The 26696-nt window shown below is 60.0% G+C and overlaps 1 protein-coding gene across 4 annotated transcripts; it reads left to right on the forward strand.

Annotated features, from left to right (window-relative positions):
- Positions 1–2798: 2798 nt before the first annotated feature.
- Positions 2799–22707, forward strand: WDR4 (WD repeat domain 4). 4 transcript variants are annotated; one of them, XM_045084429.1, is made up of 11 exons: positions 2800–2949; positions 4195–4257; positions 5218–5361; positions 9195–9351; positions 10021–10133; positions 11699–11759; positions 15169–15267; positions 16923–16987; positions 18217–18400; positions 19305–19374; positions 21715–22707. In XM_045084429.1, exons 1-11 carry the CDS (start codon positions 2861–2863, stop codon positions 21894–21896), a joined length of 1227 nt encoding a protein of 408 aa, XP_044940364.1. In that variant the 5' UTR covers positions 2800–2860; the 3' UTR covers positions 21897–22707. The 4 variants fall into 4 exon arrangements, with proteins under 4 accessions (XP_044940365.1, XP_044940364.1, XP_044940366.1 ...); XM_045084431.1 differs by lacking the exon at positions 2800–2949 and adding an exon at positions 3315–4106; XM_045084432.1 differs by lacking the exon at positions 2800–2949 and adding an exon at positions 3315–4106 and having other exon boundaries at positions 5218–5309.
- Positions 22708–26696: the final 3989 nt, after the last annotated feature.

Raw genomic sequence — 26696 nt, forward strand, 5'->3', positions numbered from 1 at the left:
GGGTGTAGGGACAAGTTGTCCCAGGCCATCCTGGACCAGCAAGTTTTCTTCCAAGCAGGTGGCAGGCCACAGACAACATGAGCAAAGACCAGCCAACTAAGACCAGCCCAAATGGCCAAATCACAGAATTGTGAGCTAAGTAAATGATTACTGTTTCAGGTTACACAACTGGTTGTCATACAATACTTGTTATGTATTTATTAGTAGTATTATGACAACAGAAAACAGATAGAGTTACTAATAACAGTTGCTGAAACAGTTACTAATTACAGATACTATTTTTAAAAAATATTTTTAAAGATTTTTTAAAAAAAGATTTTATTTATTTATTTGACAGACAGAGATCACAAGTAGGCAGAGAGGGGTGGGGGAAGCAGGCTCCCCGCTGAGCAGAGAGCCTGATGCGTGGCTCGATCCCAGGACCCTGGAATCATGACCTGAGCAGAAGGCAGAGGCTTTAACCCACTGAGCCACCCAGGCATCCCAATTATAGCCACTATTGACACAGCTGACTCCTTTGAGAAAATTGCCAGAAGAAATGGTACAAAATCCAAATGGCTCTCCATTTTTATCCAAGCTGTAAACAACGACTATGCTCTCATCATTTTGTAAGTTTCAGAGCAGTAAAAGCTCAGTTATAACTTTAGTAGCTACGTTAACAAATTTAAAAAAACAAAACAAAACACAAAACCTAGCCAAATTATCCAGAAATGAAATTTGAGTTGTGGGCTTGGGGTAATAAGCTAAGAATATTAGACAGTAAAAGATCAACACATCATATTAATGCTGAAATACAGAAGGATAACGATGTTAAAGGAGTCCGCAGACCACACGTTCATAGGCCTGTGTTAATATCTGATAGCATGCACAAAGGAAAAAGTAGCACCAGAGGAGACATGTGAAAAATAAGCTTAAAACCATTTCAGTTCAGACTGGATTAAAGTGAAAAAGTTTGGGTTATCCCTCAATTTACTGAGAAAAAGATCTTCAGGCCAATACATGTTGTTGGCACGAGTCCTGTAAGAATTCAGAGCGTGAGGCACGTGATTCATCACCGCAAAAAAATGAGAATGACCAGGCTGTGCTTAGTCTGATGCTCGAGCATGATTCTGTAAGTTTTCATTTACAAATGTTCTGCCCCTGGTGATATAAAGGACGAGTTTCTTTAACTCTTTGCTATTCAGTCTCCACAGTTTTTTAGAGGAAATTGTGCTTACTTCCCAAGGTCGTAACTTACAACATGAAGGCAGACTCCAAGGTCATTTCAAATAGGTAAATTATGTCTGTTCGAGTGTGTGTCATGGAACATTTTAGAACATGTAAAGGATGACTGGAAAGGAAGCTGAATGTGTTCATGAGCCTCATGATGCCTGGCCCCCGTCTGGGATCTCTGTGGTCTTAGTATCACTATCCTGCCCAGCACAGACACTGTGAACTCACTTGCATGACTGAAAAACATCCCAGACCACGCGTACGGACTTCCACCGTCCCAGCTAGATCCGTCTCACAGAAACGTTTGCAGATTCCTTCTCAGAAACTCTGGGGAGTCTCCTGCCTCCCCTGAAGTGACTGCCCAGCAGCAACCCCTCTGTGGGTACTCCCTTGCTTTTGCCTCCTCTGCCTCTTCTCCCCAAACTCCGTGCCCTCGGTCCTCCCAGCTTCCATCTCCATGAAGCTCCCTTTAGGGGCACCGCCTTTAAGGAAGTCTGGTTTTCTCCCACGCATTCGGCTCTGCCAGCAGCAGGCGCTCTCCATTTCAGGAAAAAAATTTATCCTTGGTTCACGCGGGGTGGGGTCCGGGTCAGCATTCTCCTGGTTTCTACCCTCCTGCCCATCAACACTCCTTCGCTTTTCCGTGACAGCAGCTGCGCGTTTAAGAGAGTTCCTTGTCCCACTCGTGACTGGGCACGGACTTCTCCCAGGTATGGCGCTGCAGGCTGGGATGACCACGGCCTTCCAGATGAGGCATTTGTAGTCTGGAGAGACATTCGACCAGTCGATACGAATACAAATAACGGAGAGGGAAGGCGTCCCTGACCGATGAGGCCCCTGAAATGAAACCGAGTGACCGTCACTAACTAGTTACAGTGCATAGATGGGGTCCCGGGGAGAACATGTCGGGCAGAAAGAATGGCACGTGCTAAGGCCCTGGGGTGAGCGCGCCGTGCCAGTGCCAGTGCGCGGGAGGGCTCTCGGCGTGAAGGGCGGGCCTGCCCGAGGCGGCTGCGGGGCGGACGGCAGCCAGGCACGGGCCGTGGCTAGAGCATGACTAGGACTCGGGTCTTCGCCGAGCAGCAACCAGAGGCCCGCCGGTTTGACGCAGCGGCGCGCGGTCAGGCTTGCGTTGGGCGACCCGCGGGGACAAGGGCGGCGTCGGGGCGCCGTGGGTCGGAGGCGACGGCGGGAAGGGGATGCGAGTGACTGGTGCCCAGGACGGGCTGCGGGAGCGTCCCCGGGGGGGAGGGGAGGCCGCGGAGGTCGCTCCCCGCGCCCGAGCGCCCCGGGGCTGCCGCGGGCTCACCCCGCGCGCCTCCTGCGGGAACGTCCACGAGGAGCCCAGCCGGGGCCCGCGGGAGCGCGTCGCCCGGCTGCGGCGGAGAAAGATCGAGAAGCGGGCGTCCCTCCGCCCCGCCTGCCTCCCCCCGCGGCCGACCAGCTCCCCGCGCCCGCGACGACCAGCGAGCAGACGCCGCCGGGAGCGAGAGGGCGGAGAGCGCCTTCTGCGCACGCTCCGCCTCCGCCACCGTGGGGGCGGGCCGAGGACGTCACTGCGCGGCGCCTGCGCGTGACGTCACCGCGCGGCGCCGGCAGGAAGCGGGGCTCGGCGGCGCACGTGGGGGGCGGCGCGGCGGGCGGGCGCATGGCGAGCTGCGCGGGGCTGGCGCTGTGCGGGCGGGCGCTGGTGGTGCGGGGCGGCAGCCGGTTCCTGGCCACGTCCACCGCGGGCAGGTGAGGGGGCGGGCCGGCCGCGGGGAGCCCGGGCTGCGGGCGCGCGGCGCGGCCTCCGGTCCCTCGCGCCGCCGGGGCGCCCCTCGCCGGCGCCGTCCGTCCCGTCCCGCGGTCTCGGCCGGGGCGGCGCGGGCCGGGGCGGGTCACGGGGCGGCGCGGGGCGGGGGCGGGTCACGGGGCGGCGCGGGGCGGGGCGGGTCACGGGGCGGCGCGGGGCGGGGGCGGGTCACGGGGCGGCGCGGGGCGGGGGCCGGTCACGGGGCGGCGCGGGCCGGCGCGGGGTCTCGGGGCGGGCGGCGGGCCTTGCCGGCGGGCGCGGGGGAAGGCGGCCTGAGTGCGGGCGCCGGCCGCCCCTCCCGCCCTCGGGCCGTGGACTCGCCGCCCTCGCCCGCCGGCCGCGCCTTCTCCTCGGGCCCCGGCGCTTCTCCTCCCGGTGCGGCCGCTCCCGGCTCAGGCTCGTCTCCCGCCCGGCCCGGGGCTCCGTCGGTGCGGATCCCGGAGCCCTGTCCCGGGCAGCGTCCGCCTCCTCCTCCTCTTCCTCCTCCTCCTCCTCCTCCGCCTCCTCCTCCGCCTCCGCCCGGACGCGGCCCCTGGGCTCGAAGCCGGAGGCCCAGCTCTCAGTTTTCCCCGAAAACTCACTCTCCGACGTGCGGTGTGTTCCGGGGATGTGCAGAGGCGCGCGGTGCCTCGTGCCCCCGGGACACGCGGTTTCACACTCGACAGGACGCTTGATACTTAACAAGTGCACTAAATCCCTCGGTTTTTTTCTTTTTTTTTAAAGATTTGTTTTTATTAGAGCACGCGCGTGAGCTCGCCAGCGCTTAGGGTGTCCCGCGCTGGCAGGTGCTTGCCAGCCACGGGCTTTCTTGGGTACGTGAGACATTTTTAAGCGGTGGCTGCGTTAAATTTGGATGCAAGAATCTTCGCGAAAAACACGAACCGTCCTGCATTGATTTTCTAGGGTGTGAAAGAATAATCTGTTACTTCCTGTTGAGGTTTGTCCCCATTTGTTTTGCGAAACCGATTTTTGGGTACGGATCGGTGCCAGTTGTGTATGGCCCACCTGAAAAGATGAAGCAGGTGAAGCTCCGTAGCGTTTCTCTGCAGCACTGTACCCGGACAATTTCTTGCCGTGGATAAGACCCTTACTTTATCGGGTATGAGAATGTTGGTGCTCCAGAGGGAAAAAACCTCACAATTTTACTCATAAAGTTCTCTGTGTAAAATCTTTCTGTTTTCTCTTAGTGACGATGACGTCCCCTTCCTGTACGATTGCAGTCCTGCGGAGAAGTCACAGGAGAATAAAGGGTGAGATGATGGAGCAGACGTGTAAGGCCTGATCGTGCTCGGACTAAGTGGGACGGGGTAGCCCGAGAGGTAAATTGTCGCACTGAGTAAGTTGCCTTGGCACCGAATTCTTCGTTTCTGTGTACACTGCCCTGTGGATGAACCAAGTAGGACCACAGGATGAAAATGCGGAGCTAAGTTTAAATTTGGCCTGAAGAATAGTAGTTTTGTTCTCAAGACCTCCAGTTTCTGTCTGTAATAAACTCCTGTGGACGTTTCGAAATAGTGCAGTGGAACTTGCTGTGTGTTGAAGTTAGCTGTAGTTAATTGGAAGATAAGGCAAGCACAGTGCGATAATTTTGTATGGTGCCTTTTTCGTAGAATGGCCTTAAAGGCTCAGTTTTTTTTAACGTGAAATAATTCTTTTTTTTTTTTTTTTTTTTTTTTTTTTTTTTTTTTTTAAATATTTTATTTATTTATTTGACAGAGAGAAATCACAAGTAGATGGAGAGGCAGGCAGAGAGAGAGAGAGAGGGAAGCGGGCTCTCTGCTCAGCAGGGAGCCCGATGCGGGACTCGATCCCAGGACCCTGAGATCATGACCTGAGCCGAAGGCAGCGGCTTAACCCACTGAGCCACCCAGGCGCCCCTAACGTGAAATAATTCTTGACTCTGGTCTTTGATTTGTTCTTGGCCGTGAGGGCGTGGGTCATGTGATCTCTGACGGACTTTCTGGCTCAGCTCTTTGGATTCCGGTGTGTGTGTGCTGAGAGAGTCTTCTGTTTAACCAGATTTATTCCTTAAAAATTACGGCTGTTCTGAGCTTCCCCTTGTCTGCTTAATACGCGTTTGTGTTCTGGCTCCCTGGACCTCATGCCGTTCTCTGGCTCTGCTCGTGTCATAAACGCACAGGGCCAGCCTGAAGGAGTGCGGCCCTGTTCACTCAGGGAAGCCCTAATGGTCCTTCTCCTCTTTTCCTCAGGGAGGACGGGCAGCCCATGGAGAAGGGGAGTGACATGATCCTGGCGGCCGCCTTCTCCAAGTCTGGCGGCTATTTTGCTTTAACTGATGACAGTAAGCGTCTGATTCTTTTCCGTACAAAACCATGGCAATGTCTGAGTGTCAGGTATGAAATGCTCACGTGAATCATTACCATGTTGAACGCACAGCTTACACTTGCATGTCCACAGCAGTAGTGACCGTGACGTAGCGAACGAGCGGCTCACATGCAGTCTCGGCCGTGTGCCAGGCCCTGTTGTCGTTGCCTTACGTGTGCTGACCGCCTGAGTCCTTGAAACAGCCCTCTGCAGGGGCGGGGGCGTTCTCACCCACACGCCTGGCGGGTGTCGGGACGCTGATCCCAGTCCGTCAGCTCAGAGAGCAGACCGGGCCCTGCCCCTGGTCCCTCTAGGTCCAGTCAGTGTCCCTGGCCACCGTGGCATCCTGCTTTCCAGGGTGCTCCAGCCTTGCGCTGGCAGAGATGAAGAAAGTCGGCAGCCTTAGAGCAGGTGGGGGGTGCTGGGGCAGGTTTGGGGCAGGTGTGCACTTCTCTTGCTCCGACAGTGTCCCGATAGTAAGTTCTTTATTTCCTCTCGTGGGTGAGGGCTGGCGTTATGGGACAGAAATACCCACGTGGAGCAGAGTCAGCGGGCATCCTTGGCCTCCCGCAGAGCTTAGCTGTCCCTGGAGAGGAAGAGAGAAACACGCGCAGGTCATAGTGTTTGAACTGCCTAACTGCCGAGGTTAAAGGAGTCCGCTTTGTAGCTGGCTCACAGCTGCACTGCGGAGAGCTTCCTCACTCACTCTCTAGGAGGAGAGTAAAAGCGCATGTGCAGGTGGCGGTGTGTGTGGTGTGTGCACGCCGCTTAGGGGTAGCGTTTCATCCTGCATTTGGGGCCAGTGGCCGCCCACACAGCCCGCCAACTCGCCCCTGCCTCCTGTCGTGGGGCTTGCACCTTGACTAAAGGGCAGGTGGCCCGGGGCTCCTGGCGGGGCTCTGGCCCTTCCCCGAGGGCTCCTGGCACGGTGCAGGGTCTGCAGGGGAGGAAGCCTTCTCTTGGCCGGCAGCGGGTCCCTGTGCCTGTCAGGCTGTTGGGGAACGCAGGGCAGGGTCTGTGGTGGGTAAGGCCCAGGATGGGTGTCCAGGCACAGAGCCCTGTGTGTATCCGTCCAGTTCCCTCCGCGCTGTGGCCCATGGGTGTTTGAGGGGAAGATGCTGTGTTTTTGTTTTGTCTTTGGAAGGTGGTGTGTCGGCGACTTCGCTTGGAGATCTAGGAACGCTCAGGGAGGGCAAGCAGCGGTCGGCGCCTGGTTTCTTCTCCCATAATTGGTTTTTACGTTGACATCAGCAGACCAGCTTTGTATCGGAGACCTCTGTGCTGGGTGTGCAGGGCCTCTTGTGTTGCCTGTGGGGGTCTGGTGCGTGCAGACACGGCTTGCGGGACCCCAGCAGCTCCCATCCTGTCTGCGTCAGCCGCTGGACGGAGGGGTCGGGCCAGATTCACGGGTCAAGGGGCTGCATTTCTCAGGTCGCCTTGTCCTGTGGGTGTATGTTGACTTCAGTGTAAGGTCCGCACTGCCTGGTCTGGTGTCTGTTAACGCTTGGTCAGGGGCACACACAGACGGATCCTTGCTCAGATAAACAGCTGCTCTCCACGCAGCTGATGCTCTGTTCAGCGGTGCAGGTGTCCCGGCCCCCGAGATCCACATGGGACCGGAAATTGCTCACAGCTCGCTGTCTGGCGGCTTTAATATCAATCACGCGGGGTTTTAAGGAAAAGCCCAGATGGAAATGGTGGGTAGCAGCGTTTGGTTTAACGTTTCTGTTTACAATGACAAAGGTCCAGAACTGAGGCCAGGTCTTCTGAGTTAAAGATAGGATACTTGGGCTGGCGTGATATTTTCCGCTGTGATGTGTGTGTGTTAGTGAAAAATGTCACGTAGCAAATCACAGCATTTCAGAAAATTGCCTGTACTGAAATGCTCCAGCGTGCAGAAGGGCAGAGCCCTGGGAAGTGAGGTGGTTCTCCCGAAGCTGCTTGGCTGCTGGAGGTGTGTGGGGTCGGGGAGCTGGGTGTCCTCAGTGCCCGGCGGGGCCTGGCAGGCCACACACTCAGTCCGTGGAACAAGTGTGGCTCTCTGGAGGGGGGCTTGAGTGGGCGCTAAGTGTGGGGGATTTCAGGGCTCAGTTAGCTACCTGACCAGTGGCGATCCGCTTGGAGGTGGCAGAGGAGAGAGGGTCAGGCTGGCCCCGAGGGGCGTGAGGATGGGAACGCTGGGCTGTGAACCCCGTGACTCTGGAGGGAAGGGGGAGTGCAGAGATCCTGACGAATGGTGAGGCCCATGTCTTCTGATGGCGCAAAGTGGCCAGCCCCTCTGCTGTCTGGTCTCATGTACCCGGCCACACCTGCGACCCGACTCCTCAGGTCCTCACCCCCACCTGCTCCGTGCAGTGTCCTGGAATCCCCCGGAGGACTGACTTGGCCTGAGAAGATGAACGCCCCCACCCCCCTTTCCGGCTGAGGACAAAGGGCTAAGATACTGGAGGGAGCTGGGGCGGGTTGCTGGGGCGAGTGCGTGCCGCATCCTGCTGTGGGCCTGGCCCAGGCCGTCCTTCTGCACTGGTGGCTCCTCGTCCTTCGGTCCGCTGTCCCCCGCTCAGGGAGATGCGGGAGCAGGTTCCGCTGCGGGGTGGGGGGGCGCCCGGGACACGGCTGCGAGCCCTCTGCCCTGGGTTTCCCGTCCTCCGTCGCTCTGCTCCCGAGAACATGGGCGGTCTTCGGTCCTCGTGAGAACATGGGTGGTCTTCGGTCCTCGTGCTGGACACGTGGGTTCTTCTAGCTTTGGTTTCTATTTCAAGGGACGTGTGGGGCTCCAGCAGTGGGGAGCCGGGGGGCCCCATGTGCATGGACACTGGGCTCTGTTGGAAGGTGAGTCCCCTTCCACACCCTCTGGGGACAGAGGAGGGCAGAGACCCCGCTTTCTGAAGCAGAGCTGCAGACGTAGGCGGTGTAGACAGGTTGGTGTTGGTGTGTGAAGCGGGGTCACACGTGGCATCTGCTGTCGGGTGAGAAGTTCAGGCTTATTGCCCTGTGGAGACGCCAGGGGAGAAGAGGTGGACTGTGTGAGCGCCTGAAGCCGTGCGGCCCCTGCGCCGCCAGTAGTGAGACCCAGAGAGCGGAGCGGTGGCCGTGTGTGTGGCAGGGGCCGTGACTTTGTTTCTTAGGCTGGTGCAGTATGGAAGCAACTGGCACATGTGACTGATCTGGTGACTCTGGCCCAAGTGTTTGAATTTAGGAGTGTGTTAACCGGACATGGCCCCCCGCCAGCGGAAGTGCGTTCCTTTCGGGGTTGCTTGCCCTCCTCCGGAGTCGTCCCCGCAGAGAGGGACCGCGAATGCCACGCCTGCCGCCAGGTGCGTGTGCACGAGCAGCACGTGGGATTCCTGCCCGGCTGCCCTCCCCTTCCCCTGGGCTGGGGCATGGACTGGGTGGTCCTGGCCAGGAAGCTGTAAGGGTAGGAGGCCCCGCGTGGTGCGCGCTTCTGGGTGTGATCAGAGCACGTTGGGTGTTTGTGAAGCTGACGGTCTTCCCTGGAACGCACAGCAGTGGTGCTGGGGTCAAAGGGCAAATAAAGGGGAATTCTCCGCACATTTTATTATGACAGTCTTCAAACAGTGCAAATGTGGGATGAGATGATTTTTTGCTGGACACCTGAGGCGTTCCCCACCTGGATTCTGCTATCACAAAAGCAAAGATGTTCCAAAGTTAAATTGGCCCAAATCATTGGCTTTGTTGCTGTTCTCTTAATTAATTTACGTTTTTGGCATCACCTGTGGTGACTGGAAGGGGCGACGTGGCGTGGAGCTGACCCGCCAGCAGCAGGACCAGCCTGCAGGTCTGTTGGTCGACACTCGTGCCGACCTGTGCAGGCCAACGGCGGGCATCTGTTGCCTTCCAGGACCGTGGTGAGGAGATGCACGGCCTTGACCTTCACGGCCTCGGAGGAGAAGCTTTTGGTGGCCGACAAGTCTGGGGACGTGTATTCCTTTTCGGTGTCCGACCCACAGGGATGTGGCAAACTTGAGCTTGGGCACCTGTCGATGTTGCTGGATGTGGTACGTGGGATGGGCCTAGTTAAACCTGCTGCAGCCCGCTGGGGGCAGGGGCAGGGCGTCCGATGGGGGGGTGAGGCCGGGTCTGTGAGCCCAGCTGTCGGGGTTCCGGCTCTGGAGCAGGGACAGCTCCGCAGATCTGTGGGCAGGGCTTTGTGGGAGCGATGTTCGGGAAGCTGAGGCTGTCTGGGCCACTTGGGAGGTGGCTGGGTACTTCTGCATGTAAGGGACAGCCGGGTTGGGTGACCAGGGAGAGGTGTTTGGGAAGGGCAGTCACCGTCTCAAGGCCTAAGCTTGTCCCCAAGCTTTATGGGCCTCACCCGAGTGTCCTTCCAACCCTGAGCCAGGAGCGGTTTCCCGGAGAGGCCCAGCGAGGCCGTGGGCAGCCGGTGGGAGGGGGAGCTGGGGTGGGACCCCATGAGAAGCAGGGACAGTGACAGAGGGGTTCTTGAAGGAAAGCCCCCAGGACTCGGTGACTGGCTGGCCATGGGGACACTTGAAGGAGGGAGGAGAGGGGGGTGCGGCAGGCACAGGGAGGGGCCGCACTGAGTTGGGCATCTGGACGCTGCCGTGGCTCGGTGTAGAGCTGGGGCAGGTTCCGGGGGTCGGGGTGGGCGGGCCAGCTGCGGCTTCCCTCACCCGCAGGTCTGTCCTTTCTGATCCCGTGTGCAGGCCGTGAGTCCCGACGACCGCTACGTCCTCACCGCCGACCGGGACGAGAAGATCCGGGTCAGTTGGGCCGCGGCGCCGCACAGCATCGAGTCCTTCTGCCTCGGGCACGCAGAGTGAGTCCCCTTCCTGTCCCCCAGGATGAAGCTCGGGCTCGGAGCGCGGGTGGGCCGCTCGGCTTGGGCACCGGTGGTGGAGCTGGGACCACCTGCTCTTTGGCCAGGGCCTCGCAGGAGACGGACAGCCTGGCATGCGCAGCACTGCCCGGCGAGGCCCCGTTGGGCGCGGGGTTCCACCCAGGGGCCATCAGGACCCCTGCTCCCTTCCCTTCCCGTGTGTTTCGGGGAGAGGTTTCCTTGTCGGCACCGAGGTCTCAGAGCCCAGGATGTGGTCGCCACACACGGTGGTAGTGGCGCTGCCCACGGGAGCCAACGTAGCCCGCGGTGTGAGAGGCCTTCACTCCCGAGCCCGCTGCCTCCCGCCCTAAGCACTCACCGGTGGTCACGCGTTGGCCTCCAGCCAAGGGCTTGTTTCCAGAATGCTCCTTCCTTGGTGTAGACATCTGTCCGCGCCCGCGGTGGTAGGCAGCCAGGAGAGGGGTGCGTGCTCGGGGGAAACATACTTCGATGATTTGAGTGGTGCGGGACTTACCATCGCCTCTGAGTCTGGTCCGTCCTTTGTGACCTGGCAAGCGGGCGCTGTTCCAGTAATTGGATTTTGACATCTTGCGAGGGAGGCATTTCTGAGGAGCACTGCTCTTCTCGGGCACGAGGCTAATTACAGCGGGTGGATGGGGGGGGCCTTGTTTTGTTTGCTGAAGTGTTTAACGTTTAATTACGGGAGGCAGGGGAACTCGTTGGAGAGACTTAATTTAATTCTGAGATTGCTTCTGATTCTTTGGATTTGAATGGAATGTAAGGTGACCTCTGCGAAGGTCGCTGGTGGCCTGGTTTGTGGCTCCTGACGGCGGATGTGGGTGTTGATTCAGCTGTCCAGTAACCCAGCACCCAGACTTAGGCCCTGTGAGCCTCAGGGGCCGTCCACGAGGTGACTCACGGGCTCTGGAACGGCCGCCCCTGCGTCAGGGGAGTCCTTGGGCCAGCCGGTTGCGGGCCTTGCCTGGAGCCGTGCTCTAGTGGTCCCGTTACCCCGGGGAGAAGCAGGGAAGGCTGGCCCCCGTGCAGGGCTAGAGGCTGGCTCACAATCAGCAGACTCGGGGGGGCTTCTGGGGTCCGCTGGGTTCGGGGCTGCCCCGGGGTGAAGGACAGGAGGTCTGAGTCTGTACGCAGGCCACTGTCGCCGCTCGTCCTCCGTCCCTGCTCCGTCCTGCTTGTCCCTGCTCCGTCCTGAGGCTCCCTGCTGTCACGGACCTTCAGGGAAGGTTTCGGGTGTGAGCAGGGCCGCTGGAGTGAGCAACACAGATGCTCCGGGATCTTTCCACCAGCGTGGCAGGGGCCCGCTTCTGCTTTGGGGCTGTCGCGGCTGTTGGGGCCTGGAGAATGACACGGCGTGGTCCTCGTGCTCGCTCAGTGCTGTCTAGCTTCATGTGGGAGCCACGGCCGTTTTTGTTGGGGGTCGGGTTTAGGAGGGGGGCGGCTTCTCTGAGGTGACCGGTGGGCCGAGCAGTACCACAGCAGCGGCCTGGAGCTGGGTTCCCTTTTCGCCTCTCTCTCCACTGTAGGTTCGTGAGCCGCATCCTCGTGGTGCCCGACCACCCCGAGCTGCTGCTGTCCTCCTCCGGGGTAAGTGTTTCATTCAGCTGTGTGCACCTGCGGGCGTCTTTCAGCAGGGGAGCCCTGCGGAGCACCGGCCTGCCCACCACGAGCTCTTCTGTTTCCCGGTCGGTGCTTTCCCTCGGTGGCTGGCCACTAGATGGGGCTTGTTTTCCGAGTTTTGGAGTGGACTGCGGCTGGCTCCTTCTCAGGGCCTCCTGTTGAGGGGCGTGTGTGTGTGTGTGTGTGTGTGTGTGTGTGTCACAGACACACACTGCAGTGGGGTGTGAGGAATGTGTTCTCGGAGCTGTCCCATCCGTACCAGCATCATGAGCTCTGTTCTGGCAGTTGCTGGGAAGACCCTTCTGCGTCCCGGGGACCTGGCTTCCGTGCCGCTCTTCAACCTGGCCCTTGGGCAGGGCCCCTGGCCTTGGTGGGGGCTCTGATTGGTAGTGAAAACTTATGTGTCCTGGCAGTTGACCCTGAAGTGTCGATGGTTCAGTGATCAGAGACTCGGGCCTAAAGACTAATCTTTAAAAGGATTGTTAAGCAGTAGCTTTGGCCGAAGCGAAGGTTTTGAGTTACTGATGGTGTCTCTCCTGGCCTGTCCCTCCTCTTGTTTTTCCTGCCCTTTCCCATTTTATGGGACTCCGGTGTCTGGCAGCGGGGGTAGGGAGGTGCACAGAATGCTCCCAGACCTCCTGAGAGTTGGGGTTTCTGGGTGGGCACCCTGGCCTCCCTGGCCCGCTGCAGGCGGCCGGCCACTGCGTGTCTGTGCTCTGCTCCCTCCCCACGCCTGTGTTCCTGCAGTGTCTGCCGTCCCGTGTGCCGTCTGCCGACAGCAGACCGGAGAGTGCGTGTGGCTGGAGCCCCCAGAGGCGGCAGGTTTTGTGGATTTTGCTGTACCTAATCCTTGAAGTCCTTTTTACGATTAAAAAAATATTTAAGCGCCCAGAAAAGTAGAACAGACACCTTCGGTCTTGGCACCACTTTGGCCAGCTCGGGTGTTCTGCTCGTGATCCTGTTTGAAGACGCAGCAGGGCTGGCGCTCAGGCAGCGGCGGGGCGGGGGGCGCACTGCCCGCCGTGGGCCCGCACCCGCAGAGCGCACTGTTCGTTTCCGGTGGAAGCACCTGTACCTGGCAAGTGGAATTCTGCATTCGGCCGGCAGCGGAAGATGGCCTGGCGCCCCTGCAAGCTGTGCCATGGGCCCCGCAGCCTTGTAACGGCCCTGCGAATCCAGAGAGCGGTGGAGAAACGAGCACGTGTTTCCCGCAGCTCTCCCGCCGGCTCCGTGGTGGGGACGCTGTCTTGCCCATCGTCCCTTTCTTTCCTGGTGGGCTGCACCTCCCCTGTTCCTGTTGATCCTCTCTGTGTCTGTCTGTCCTGCTGTGTCTGGAGCAGTGCCTCTGAAGGGGGAGGGACGGGGCGTCGTGCGGCTGCTGTCCTGGGTCCTGGAAGTGCCCTTAAGCCCCAACCCTCGAACCCAAGGTGAGAGCTCCTCCCTGGGGTTTGGTGGCCTCTCTGGTCGCTGTCTGTGCTCGGCCTCCTCCGCTCTTGGGCTTGAGCAGTCTGCGGCCGTTCCGAGTGGGTTCTTGCTGCAGGATCTGTTTCTCCTTCTCTGGATGTTTTCAGGGCTCTCTTGCCCCGGGCTCTGAGTTGGGGATGACGGGGGCGGGGCTCTGCACACCGGCTCCCTCAGTCAGCGGCCCTGCGGTTCAAGGTCCTGGTTCCCAGGAGTGTCGTCACTGAGCACTTCTCCCCCAGTCTGTGTTGTGGGATGTTGGGCTACGTTGGTTGTCTGGTTTGTTTTCTTTTCTTTTCTCTCGTGCTCTGCTTCTGCTTCTGGGACTTCTCCTCAGTTCTGTTTCGCCGTGTCCTATGGGGATTCCATTGTGCTGTTCGCGGTAACCGTCAGGAGCCTTTTCTTGTCCTCAGAGTGTCCTCTTACAGTGCCCTGGTCGTCGGTCCCGACTGCAGGACCTTTGCTCTCCCTGAGCTCACATGTGTGTTTCCTTCCCCCTGTGTGCTGTCCGCCTTTCGTGGTGGAGGTTTCCTGCGGATGTCCGGGGGTCGCGTCTGTCCACGTTTGATGGGGACAGGGCACTGGCTGGCATGGTGGAGACTGCATCCGGGGGCCTACGGTGTTGGAGTCAGGCGCCCATGGGCCATCTAGGTCAGCCCTTTTCTGGTGGTTACTTGGCCCAGTCTTCGCCTTTCTGGGCATCAGGCCTGTCCCTGTGCTCCGGGACGTGACTGGGGAGGACCAGTGGTGTCCCTCGGCATGGATCTGGCATTCCTGAGATGGTGGTCTCTCGCTCCCTGGTAGTGAGCCTGTAGCTCTGTCAGCCGCAGGGGTGGGGGGTCCGGGCGCTCTGACTGCTCCCCCACTGGGTGGCCGTGCTGCCGAGGGCCTGCTGGGCCCATGTGCTGTGTCGCGGCCTCCTGCTGCCAGGGCCTGCCTTCTTCTGCTCCCAGCGGCCTCAGGATTCCCTGTGTCATCACTCTTCTGTCCTCGAGTCTTCGTGCTTTGGGAACACGCTTTCCCGTCCCTGCAGAGGGGTGTCGGGGCAGGCGTGCTTGTCTGCCGCTTCCCTTCCCGGTGGGTACTCGTGCTCCCGCCCGACCCCATGTCCCTAGCTCGGATGCTCCGGGGGACTCGCTGTTCTTCCTTTTCTTCCGGGTTTGGGAACTCTGCGTGCGCGGTGCCATCTCCTTGGTTTGCTCAGAATCTGGGCTTCAGGTGCGTGTGGGCTTGTGCGCACCCGTGGTCCGCAATGGGCTCTGGTGCACGGGGCCCCGGGGTACTGGCCAAGTGGCTGAGCCGCTCGGCTCTGCCTCCTTCCCGGTGTGTCCTGATTGGCCCCGTGGCCTGTCCTGGTGAGATCTGTGATGAGCCATTGTTAATATGCGCGCTCTCCAGCGTTCGTGCCCTCCAGCGTTCGTGCCCTCCAGCGTTCGTGCCCTCCAGCGTTCGTGCCTGTTTTTGGAGCGGTGAGGCTTTCCGTACACATGCCTGTTTCCTCGTCTTCCCCAGTGGACAGGCTCACGGGTTTCCACCCGCTCCCAAACGGGGATGTGGGACAGCTGTCCTGCTCAGCAGCCCTGCCCACGTGTCTCCTGTGCGAATGCCTGACCCTTGAAGCGTCCGTGTGTGTGTGTGCGCGCGCACGTGTGTATCCTCCTGGCGTGAGTACAGCGGCTGCAGTTTTTGACGTTCTGCGTGTGACCAGCAGCTTGTCTCGTGTCTCTTGGCCCTGCTGTCGCGGGTGGGCACGGGCGTTCTGGTGAGGATTGGTGCGGCCGCACAGTCATCTCACGCAGCAGACCGTGTGACCTGGGAGCCACGGGGCGGTGACCCGGCCCCTGTTGGGAGCCCCCGTCCTTGGAGGCAGTCCTGCCCCTCCGTGCGCAGGCTGACCTGTCCGTGTTGTGTGCAGGACTGCACCCTGAGGCTCTGGGAGTACCAAAGTGGCCGAGAGCTGCACTGCTGTCACCTGACCAGCCTGCGGGAACCGGCGGAGCCGTGGGGTGACAAGGTAACGTCCTGCTTCTGGCTCGGGGTGATCGTGGCTTGTAGGGCGCCTCTCCAGTCCCTGGGGTCCTGGGAACAAGCCCACGTTGGTGTTGGAGACGTTTCCTTGCTGTCAACACAGACACCTTCAGATTGGGAGAGATCGTGGACTTCAGATTCCGAAGGTGCGCATCCCGTAAGCGGCAAGTAGCTCTGCTCTGCCCTTACTGCGTGTGCACGCGCCCGGACAGAAGCGTCTCCACCGGTGCTGCTCGGAAACGGGACAGACTGTGGTGCCTGAGCAGAGCCTGTCAGGGAGCTGGGCACCCTTCCTGCGTCCGTCCCTCCTTGTCTGCCGTGGACTAACCTCATGACCACCCCCTCATCCCTGGGACCCCACTGGCCAGTGTATCCCTGGGTCAGGTCTCCTGGGGCTTTGTGAGAGATCTTTGGGGGAGAACGGGCTGCCTTTTGAGGTGCTTTGCATTCTGTCGTCATGGACACCCTGCTCTCTGGTGCCCTGCACGGCGGAGGTCCAGGCTGGTCACGGGGGGGGGGGGTGACCCCACCCCTTTTCCTAGAGGCCCCTCTGGGCCTGCGGGGAGGGAGCATGCCGCATCCGTGGCTCTCTAGGCCCGCAGAGCCGGCCGTCTTGGTTTCTTGATGACCAGGGTCCTGCTGTCATCAGGGACTTTGGCCTTTTCTCTGGAGCCCCCGTGTGGCCCCTGCCCGCCCGCAGGAGGCTTGGCCGGAGTTGAGGGGCTTGTCTGCCTTGTTCGGGTTGGCTGCTTTCTTTCTGCTCCCTGAGACTGCTCTGCAGCCGCCGCCCTCACTTGGCCTCAGAAGTGGGCAGGCCAGGCCTGAGCGCGGGCCAGAGCCTCGAGGACCCTGGCCCTGTGGCCACCCAGCCAAGTGGTGCCTGGGTCCCCAGGTCAGCGGACCCTGCTGCTCTGGCTGCCCACTCATGGTGCCTCCTGCTTGGGCGTCTGTGGCCCTGGTGCTCCCCCCACTCCCCGCCCGTGGCGCAAGGACGCCTGATTTGTTCTGGTAACTTTATCACTTTCCCGTCTCAGTTAAGCTCTTGGTGGGCTCGGATGGTGAGGTTGACTTTAGTCTCTTTGAGAGGCGAGTGGCGGGGAGCGTGCGGCAGAGAGGACCACGAACCTGCAGGTTTCTGACCTCGGGCCCGGGACACGTGGCCTGCATGAGCTGTGGATGGCCCCGTCTCTTGGCTTCTCACTTCCTTCCTGGGAGCCCCTGGGCTATGGCCCTGCCCCTCCGACTGGGCTTGGTGAACACCAGGCCTCTACTCCCACTTCTCCAGGGTGCGTGGACCTTGTACACACGATTGTGTCCTGTTAGTGGTCCCCTGGGTTCAGTGTCCTCTCCTTTCCTCCCCGTCCTTGACCAGCTGGCTTCGGAGACGTCGAGGGAAGGCCGGAGCTACAGAAAGAGAGGCCTCTGCCATCCGCCGTGGCACATTGCAGTTGTGGAACGGGGTGGCTGCTGAGCCTTTCTTCTGATTTCCAGAAAGTTCCTGGACTGTTCCATTGTTTTCCTTCCTTGACTGTAGTGGCACCTGTCAAGCTCTTGCTGTGTCTGATCTCAGTGTGAACAGAACAGTCCCGATTCGGGTCCCTGACAGGTGACCATGTGCTCACGTTGCTCCTTTCCTTGCAGAGGTCCGCGGCGTCCAGGATCGCGTACTGGGGCCAGGAGAGCTGCGTGGCGCTGCTGTGTGACTGGTGGGTGCACTCGCGCGGACGGCCTTGCTCTGGGGCCCGCACGCCTGCCGTAGGAGGGAGCACGCGGGTCGCTCCTGTGGCCCTGTGGGCCGTCTCCTTCATGGGGAGGCTTCACACACTTTTGTTCATAAAGCTTGTCTCCCCGGTGAGTTCTACTCCGGGAGGATGGCCACCGCCAGACGGACGTGGGCTCCTTTCCTTAGGGTGGAACTGAGCCACTGGCCTTGGGGCTCCTGGGTGGCTCAGTGGGTTAAGCCTCTGCCTTTGACTCAGGTCATGATCTCAGGGTCCTGGGATCGAGCCCCGCATCGGGCTCTCTGCTCTGTGGGGAGCCTGCTTCCTCCCCTCTTTTTCTGCCTGCCTCTCTGCCTACTTGTGATTTCTGTCAAGTGAATAAATAAAACCTTTTAAAAAAATAAATAAATAAATTCACTGGCTTCCATCTGGGCTTGGTGCATGATAAAGTCCCACCTTCGTCAGCTCCACCCGAGGGCTGCTCACAGTGGGACCCGCGCTAGGGCTCCCGGTGCCGCGGAGGAGGATTTTGGGAGCACGTGCCCCTCCCAGCCCCCCATGGTGGGTTCTAGAGCATTGCTCCTGCCCTGGGTAGGCACCCTGTGTTTCTACTCAGCTCGTTTGTCCTCACAGCAAGCCTGCAGTGGGCTTTGTTTTAAACAAGGCCTCAGGGGCGCCTGGGTGGCTCAGGCCATGATCCCAGGGTCCTGGGATCGAGTCCCGTATCGGACTCTCTGCTCAGCAGGGAGCCTGCTTCCTCCTCTCTCTCTGCCTGCCTCTCTGCCTACTTGTGATCTCTGTCTGTCAAATAAATAAATAAATAGAATAAATGAAACAGGGCTGCAGGTTAGAGCCAGGTGGGGCCTGGGCCCAGCGCCCCGTGCCGTGGGCTGCTGCAGGAGGAGCGGCCCCCTTCCCCACGACCTGTTCCTTTGTTCTGCACTGGTTCCCCGTCACAGCAGGACCAGCTCACCCCGAGCTCCCTGACTTAGACTTCTGTTACCCCTCACTTCCTGGGGCTCATGGGCTGGGAAGTGGCTCGGCTGAGTGTTTCTGGCCAAGTCTCTCATGAGCTTTCAGTCAGGATGCTGGCGGTGGGTGGCGGCTGGGTCTTGTGATCTGGGCACCGTGCTGAGCTGCTGCCCGTTGTCCCGTCGTACGCACACGGGCCCCGTCCTAGTTGTGATCATTTTTCTCTCTCTCTTTGCGGAAAGCATTCCCGTGGTCTACATCTTCCAGCTCGACGCCCGCAGACAGCAGCTGGCTTACAGACAGCAGCTGGCTTTCCAGCACAGAGTGTGGGACGTTGCTTTTGAGGAGGGCCAGGGACTGTGGGTCCTGCAAGACTGCCGGGAGGCCCCCCTTGTGCTCTGCAGGCCCGTGGACGGCCAGTGGCAGGTGAGACGCGTTGGGCCCCTGCTGCCCGTGTGGCTGAGGTGGGGGTGCGCCAGCTCTGCCCGCCTCCAGCTTGATCATGTCTTGGTGCTGGGGGTGCATCCTTGTGGTGGTGGCTGGAGGACTCGTGACGGGGATTCGGGGAGCAGGGGTGCCTGGCCAGCTCATCTGGTGTCATGGTGCCTGCGGTGTTTCTTTGTGGGGTAGTCTTCCTCGTGGGCATAGTTTTTTCTTGTGCTTGTCCTGGTCACGTGTCTTTTTAGCGGAGAAGAGAGCAGTTGGTCGGACTTGGCTGGAGGCCCTTGATGTGGGGCAGGCTTAGGGTGGCCTTGTATCTGGGGCATGGAATCAGGACCAGAGAAGGGCATGTGGGCCGTGGGCCGAGTGAGCCTCTCCTCCCCGGGACACATGTGAGCTTTACCCCTTCTCTGAGCCGGCTCCCCCGTCTGTAACGCCGGGCCGTCTGCTGCCTGTGCGGGGTCTCCTAGGCCACTGGGCGGGGTCTGGTAACGCCCGCCAGAGCGCTGTGCAGACGGGCCCTCCCTTACCAGAGCGTGCTTGGCTGCGGCCTTGGAGATGCCCCTGAACCCTTTGGGTATTTTAATCTATAGAGTAGTGGCGAACAGAATGCCACTAGCCGGCGTGTGTCACCTGCCAGGCTCCTCAGACAAGGTCACAAGTGACAGCGTGGGTGTGGGATGCTGGCAGCCCACGTATCGTGGGTCTGTGTCGTGACGCCATGTGGTGACTGCTGTGTCTGTTGTGCCGGCACGTCTGGCCGGCTTTGCCTGGTGCTCCCGAGGGCCCAGCTGCGTGCACCACGGCCGGCAGGTCTGTGCCTCTGCGCGCTGCACTGGGGTGGCAGTCCTGCGTCTTTCCAGTAAATGTCTTCCGTTTGTCCTCTCAGGCTGTTCCCGAAAACACCGCCTTAAAGAAGGTCTCTGCCCATCTTCAGGGGAACTGGGCCATGTTGGAAGGTGAGCGCATGGGCATGGCCTCCTTTCTGGGCTGATGTCCAGAATTGGCCGTGGATGGGGCCAGCTTACAGAATACCGTACACAGCAGGAACCACCTCCGTGGCTGCTGGTCCAGGATGTGTGGCATGCGCCCGTGTCCTTGTCCAGAAGGCCAGCGGCCGGTAGGGGCCCCGAGGAGCTGGCCCGTGCCCGGGCAGTCCGCGTCAGGATGATTGAGCTTCATGGGGGCTGGGGTCAGGGTTCGAGGGCCACCCACCTCTCTGCCTTCAGGGAGAGGGCCCTGGGAGGGGCCGGTACTTGGTGGGCCTTTGGACGGAGTGGCAGGGCAGCTCATGGGCCCTGACTGTTGGCTCTGAGCGGCCATAGTATGTGGTTCCTAGCCACAAAGTCAGGTGTGGGGACCATCAGTGGACTGGCCCATGGGTGTCTAGGGCCCAGGGCAGGTCCTAGTAGGAACGCCAGGCCGAGGGAAGAGGAGAGATTGTGGGGAAAATCTCCCTTGGGGGACCATAGTCTGTGGGGAGAGTGGCCGGGCGATCGGAGCCATGTGTCCTGGTCAGCAGAAGCCCGTGGTGAGCCCCGCATGCTGCCCTCCCGTAGTCCTGTCTGAGAGTATCAGAACGGTGAGACCTCTCTCCGTTTCTTTTATTTTCTTAAGAGATTGTATTTATTGGAGCGTGTGGGTGAGTAGGCGCATAGAGCATGAGCAGGGAGGCAGGGGGAGAGGGAGAAGCAGGCTCCCCTCTGAGCAGGGAGCCTGGCTCGGGGCTCAAGCCCAGGACCCCAGGACCATGGCCCGGGCTGAGGGCAGAGGCCCAGCCAGCTGAGCCACCAGGTGCCTTGATTTCCCTCCGTTTGTTTTCATAGAGGAAGGGGAACCTGTAGTAACAAGCCTCTAGAGACCCAGCGATGTGTTTTTTTTATTTTTAAGAGTTTATATATTTATTTGACAGAGACACAGCAAGAGAGGGACCACTAGCAGAGGGAGTGGGAGAGGGAGAAGCAGGCTCCCCCCCCATGAGCAGGGAGCCCAGCACGGGCTCGGTCCCAGAATCCTGGGATCACGACCTGATCTGAAGGCAGGTGCTCAGTTACTGAGCCCCCGATGTCCCCGTGATGCTTTTCTTGGGCAGAGGCCTAGAGCGACTGTCAGAAGGATGACTGGCCGCCCAGCGTTGGGAGCCAGATGCTTTCATTTGAGTAAAGGACTTACTGCCTAGAAGACGTCTTTCACATTAGTCCCCAGGGAGAAGGCAGAGTTCTCCGAACTCGAGCGATGCAGACGTAAAGTCTGTTTCTGTTGACCAGTAGCAGTGATCTAAACGTCTCGTGGAAGGTGTTCCCGTGGGATTTGTTGGTGTTGGGTCCCAGGGTAGCTTCCATCCCTGCTTTTAGGGTGATAGTCCCAGGGCAGTGACAGGGCTGCGTCCTCCCCAGCCCGGTGCGCGTTTGCTTCGGCAACACTGTCGAGTGGACCTGTGTTAGGACTGCGTGGGGGACACGAGCGAGCCTGCTTCCCGCGGGCACGTGCCGCCCCCCTGCTGGGGCCTGGGGCCAGGGCGTCCTGCTGTGGCTCACCGGGCAGGTCGGCCTGGGGTGGGATTCCCTCCCCTGAGCTTCTGCAGGTAGAGCCACCCTTCTGCTCACTGTGCAGGGGTGGGGGACGGCGCGAGGGGAGGGAGCCTGGGGTCGGCAGGGCGGCTGGGCCTGAAAGTCACAGGAAGGGTCGGGAGGCGCAGTGAGCGGGGAGGTCACTGTGCAGGGCACAAGCGTGGACATTGCTGATGGTCCCTGTGGAGTTTGTGGCCAGGGTGAGGTCCACCCCGTGGGGCTGGTCTGTGGTCTTTATGCCCCCAAAGCGCGATACTTAGGTCAGTCTGCACCTGCTATGTTGCTGTGCGGGGAGTAACCCACACTCGGCGGGTGAAACACCCCTTCCTGTCTCGCGGCGTGTGCGGGGCCTGAGGCTTGGTGGTCCCGGTGCCCGCCCATGAGGACCACGTCCCCGGGGGTGGATCTGATGCCGGGCACCCGAGTGGAGGTTGGCGGCATCCTGGTCCCTCACTGGCTGCTGGCAGGAGGCTGCCCTCAGTCCCCGGCACAGGGGTCCCCGTGGGGCGGCTGACAGCATGGTGGCAGCCCTCGTGCCTCGTCTCCCAGCAGTGACCCAGCTTTTGAGTCCAGCTGGTGCGGCCTCCAGGAGACGGACCCCACGGGGGTGCCTTGGAGCAGGGGCTGCCAGCCCAGGCCGAGCCCCGGGTCAGTCCCACTGAGGCGGGGCCTCGCCGGCACAGGTCTCCCCGGTCCCACCCGCCGTCTGTTCTCGTACCTCCCCCACAGGCGTGTCTGGCATGGACGCGGGCTTCAGTGGTCTCTACAAGGCCACCTTTGACAACGTGACCGCCTACCTGAGGAAGAAGGAGGAGAGGCTGCAGAAGCGGCGGCAGAACCCGCCCCCGGGGCCCAACGGGCAGGCCAAGAAGATGAAGCCGGAGGAGGCGTCCCTGAGGTGCTCGTCCTAGCCGCCCCGGCTCGGCGCGCCCCTGCCCTGCCGGCAGCTCCGCTGGGAAGCAAAGGGGCGGCGTCGTTCCCGCCCCACGCTAGGTGGCAGTCCGCTCTGCACCAGCTCGGCACACGTGGGCCGTCCCGAACTGGAGGGTGTCCTGGGCTCTAGAATGTTCTGCCGCTGTGCCGAGGCTCCCCTGCCTGGAGTCTCGGGCCCCCCTGGCTGAAGGGAAGCTGTGCCGCGGTGTGTCTCTCCCTTCTGGAGAGACTACGAGCAGCGCCGGTGCCCTGCAGCGCTGTTGCTTCCTGTCGGCCGCTTACCCGCAGCGCGGCCGTGGCGATGTGGCCTTCTTCCCGGGACGCCAGATGCGTTTGCCTCCAGGGCATCAGACGTGTTTGCAGTAGCGCGATGGACATTCTGCCCCCGTGTCTTCCTCTCGACGGTGCCCCCGCTGCCCGGCACAGGGGCCGCTGGCCTCGCGGGGGTGGAGGACCCCGGCCCTCCGTCGGCACCTGTGTTGTGTGCCCGCGTGGTGCCCGCTCAGGGAGCACAGCTGCTGCCGTGTTGCGGGCTCCCTGGGAACACAGGGCACGGACTCGGCTGCTGTGTGAGGACCCAGGAGCCCCGGCAGGAACCGTTCTCCAGGGAAACGGTCGAGGCTGTCACACATGTGTGTGATTTCCCCGTGAGCTCTGCGCACGCGACACACAGACCGAGGGTATCCGCTGATTCTAATCACCGATCAATAAAAATGAGCTTTTTGCGGCTTCTGGAAACGTGTAGCAGCCACATGTGGAACTGATTTCCAAATACACTGAGCAAAACCACTTTTGATGTGTGTACAGTTTGTGACTGAAATGCTGGCCCCCCTGACACGAAGCGTTTTCAGGTGGTTGGGCTCTGTGGACGCGGCTGCTGCTTTGTGTACTGAGCTTTTAGCCACTTCCCAGGTCTTGCTCTCAGCTACGGGAGACTCGTGTGTGTCCAAGAGGGGGCTTTTGGGATACTAGAAACGGGTGGTTCTGTGTGTCAGGAGCTGGAATGCTTCAGCTTTTCCCCAAGTGCCTTGCTTTGCTCCGTCCGCTGATGCCGGGACAGTGCTGTGTGGGAACTGCTCAGGGTCCCTTCCCACAGGGGCAGGAGTATTTTGTTCAAGGGGCAGAGGGCTCATGCCTGGGACAGGACTGGGGGGCCTGGGGCCGGAGGTCCCTGGAGGAACCTCGTTAGCACTGCACTGGGGTGCAGGCACTGTTCTTACAGACAATCTGCTTTGGGATTTTGGGTTTTAGAAGAAATTTGCTGCTGCCTGTTTTTGTAGGACCCGTGAGCTCAGAATGGCTTACATGTTTATGTGGTTGAAAACAAGAAAAATAGTATTTCACGGTGTGTGAAAATCATATGCAATTCGGATTCCAGCTTCCTTAAATAACATTTTACTGGGACACAGCCGGCCTGCTCGTTCGGTGCGGTCTCCGTCTGTGTCGGCTCCAGCAGCAGAGCAGCCCAGTTGCACGGATGCCAAATGGCTGGCAGAGTCCGAGGTATTTATGATCTCGCTCTCACGGACGACTTTGTCGATGCTTCTTTAAAATCCCTTTTAAATCTGTGTAGTTTTAAAGCGAACTGGTTCATTTTTTAAGAAATGGAACAAATCCTAGTCCTCTGTGTTCGTGTTGGCATTGTTTCTCACTAAACATTCATTGTGCTCCCCACGGGCAGGTGCCTTGGAAACGGGGTCAGGTTGGGAGGGCTCCCCGGGTCGCCGGGCCAGAGCTGGAGGGTGTGTGACGCAGGTCACTGGCACCTGATGGGGAGACTCCGATATGCCTGCCCATCTGAGGCCTGCTGGGCAGCTGGTCAGGATAAGGATGGAGTTGGGGGACCACGGCCGTCGTGGTCTTTCCCGTGGTTGCTTTCAGTTGCTTTGATTCTTGTCACGGTCACATGTGCACGTGACTGAGACCGAACTCTCCTGGCCAGCGATTGGGGCGGAGACCTACTCTGCGCCCTTCCCCCCAACCCCATTCCTTCTCCCAGCTGCTGCTTTCAGCTCATTTCTCATGTTCAACTTGCCGCAGCCCATGTCCTCTGCGAGTCCAGCGCTGCCGACAGCAGTGATCGCGCCAGCCGATAGGTCGCGCTCCGTTGGCGCACACGGGTGTGTCCCCTGTCCCAGCACACGTGGACTTGGGCTCTGGTGGCAGGTGAGGGCAGAAGGAGGGAGCACGGGCCGCTTCTGCGCAGCAGCGTCCCCGGGGCTGCACCCGTTTGGGGCAGGAGTGGTCTCCTGGTCCCGAAACCCTGCCGACACTTCTGGAATGAGGCTCTCTGAAAGGTGAGGGAGCCGTGTTCCCGGGAACCCTGCTGGTAGCTAACTAGTCCGTACCCAGCGGCCCCCGGCTGATGCAGAGGTTTCTCGGTCGGTCAGTCTGAGCTCCCACCGTGATGGCCACATGCGCTGTTGGGGGTGTCTGGTTCCGCCTGCGGGCCTGCTGGGGGCGGGGAACGAGGCCCAGGCTTCCCCACACACCTCTTCAGCTGTGCTTGCTTCCCATTTTCCGTTCGTTCTTCGTTTTTGTGTGTTTTACATTTTGGGGAGATTCCTTGGGTATGTTCCAGTTCATTTAGTTTAAAAGATTTTATTTTTAAGCGATCTCTGTGCTCAGCGTGCGGCTTGAACTTGAAACTCTGAGATCGAGAGTCACACGCTCCACGGACTGAGCCAGCCAGGCGCCCCTGGCTCGTTTACGGATTTAAAAAGTCTGGTCATCATGGGGCTTTTGGGTGGCTCCCTCCGTTGTAAGCCTCCGACTCTTGATTTTGGCTCCTGTCGTGATCTCGGCGCCATGAGATCGAGCCCCGTGTCGGGCTCTGTGCTCAGCGGTGAGTCTTGTGTAGGATTCTCTCTCCCCCCCGTCCCTGGCCCCTGGAACCGCAGGCGCATGCACGCTTGTTCTCTTCCTCTAAAATAAATGAATAAAATCTTTTAAAGAAAATTGAGTTGTCCTGTTTCTTAATTCTCAGCACTTTCTGGTCCGTGTGCCTTCTGATTTGGCTCCAGCTGGAGGTTCCCATAGAACGTGCCCCAGATGGTGCCCAGCTGAATGCACGCGTGTGCCCGGCCCACCAGATGCAGCTAAGGGCCACCCCCCCGACCCAGGCCGGGCCAGCAGACAGCTTGCCTTGTCTTGCTTCAGGCGTCCTGGCCCGGCCCTTCTGGTGACCGTGCCCTGCCCCGTGGCGTTGGGTTATAGATGGTTCGCTCGCTCCCTGCTCCGTGGGGTTTTGAATAGTGTCCAGTGTCCCGATTCTGGCTGCCATGAACGTCCTGGTCCTCGTCGCTGGGAACCTATGTGAATGCTTGGGGTGGGTGTGTATGCAGGACCCGCTGGCTTGTAGTTCGGCAGGTGTTTGGCCTCGATGGTCCCTGCCTGGCCTGGTTGCTTACCGCAGGAGCTCCCCCCCCGCCCCCCACGGACTGTAAAATTCCGTGTATTCTCAGCCCTCAGCGTTTGGGTTGTCACGGTGTTCGGTTTTGCAGAGGCACCAGCTCGGGCATTCCGGCCCGGGGTGTGGGAGCTGGTGAAGCCGCTGCCTCGTGTCCAGACTTGAACTTGATCTTGGTCTCAGCGTTTCTCCAAGAAATACTGGGCTCCCGTGCTCCGGGGCTGCCCGCCACAGGCAATGACACTGGAGCCGCCTGTGAAGAGGCTGACAGGGCCAAGGATCCGAGGCCTGTCGCCAGCAATGGGCTTGCCCGGTGGCCTGAGTGGCCGTCCCGGAGGCGCTGCGCCCTGATGCTGCCATATTTCCAGTGACGCCGTCGCCCGAGCCCTCCACGTGCTGACTCGTACTTTCCTAACTTCCCTCGTGATTTCTTGAGTCTGTGGGTCATTTGAAAGTGTCCTTTAATTGTCAGACGTTGGATTTTTCCGGATCTTTTGTTGTTGTTGCGGATTTCTTGGTGTAATTCCGCTGTGGTCTCGGTGTACTTGGATTTCGTTCCCTTTACAGCCATTGAGCCCCGGGTGCCATATGGGCCGCTGGTTCTCGCTGCGTGACGCCGGCGCTCTGGTGGCGTGGCTGTACCCGGCTGCGGATGGCCTTGGCTGTCCTCCGCTGGAAGAGCCCTGGCCTCACTTCTGGGTTCTGTCGCGTACTGAAATCCGTCATTCAGTGTAGGTTTGTCGGGTTTTCTGTGTCCAACTGGGCTTTGCCTCATATGTTTAAAAATTCTGACTTCGTGCTTCGTCACCAAGGACTGTGGTGTCGTCTTACTGGGTGACCCCGTCCCGTTTATGAGACGTCGCTTTCCGTCCCTGGGGTGTCTCGTTCTCAGGTGCAGAGACCGATGCTCACACGGACGCTGCCCGTTTCTTCAGCGAGTCTTGGCAGTGCCTCTTCCCCCCCTCAGATGTGCGGGTTTATATTTCAGGTGGGTTTGTGCTTCCCGCTGGGGGTCCGGAGTTTTTGCACGTGGTGGCCTGAGGCCCAGTGAAGACGCCGGGCACCGGGTCTCACGCGTGTCTCTGGCCATGACCCTTCAGGCTTCCCACCTTTCTCTTGGCACGAAGCACATCCTGTGTCCCCGGAAAAGGACCCTCGTCAGTGGTGCTGCGTGTCCCCGGACTTCATCTCGTGCACCAAACCCTGTGCTGACGGCGCTCTGTGTCCTTTCTCGGTGCTCAGTCCCAGCCCCGAGTGTGACGACCGGCGGGACCCTGGGGTCCTCCCGGGGAATCCCCAGACCGGGAGGTGTCTCAGGGGCCCCAGGAGTGTCGTCGCACACTCGCTCCAAGTGTAAAGTCTGCAGTAC

This window comes from Mustela putorius, unplaced genomic scaffold, assembly GCF_011764305.1.
Source record: "Mustela putorius furo isolate JIRA1106 unplaced genomic scaffold, ASM1176430v1.1 tig00000765_pilon_pilon_pilon, whole genome shotgun sequence".
NCBI classification, from domain to species: Eukaryota; Metazoa; Chordata; class Mammalia; order Carnivora; family Mustelidae; genus Mustela; species Mustela putorius.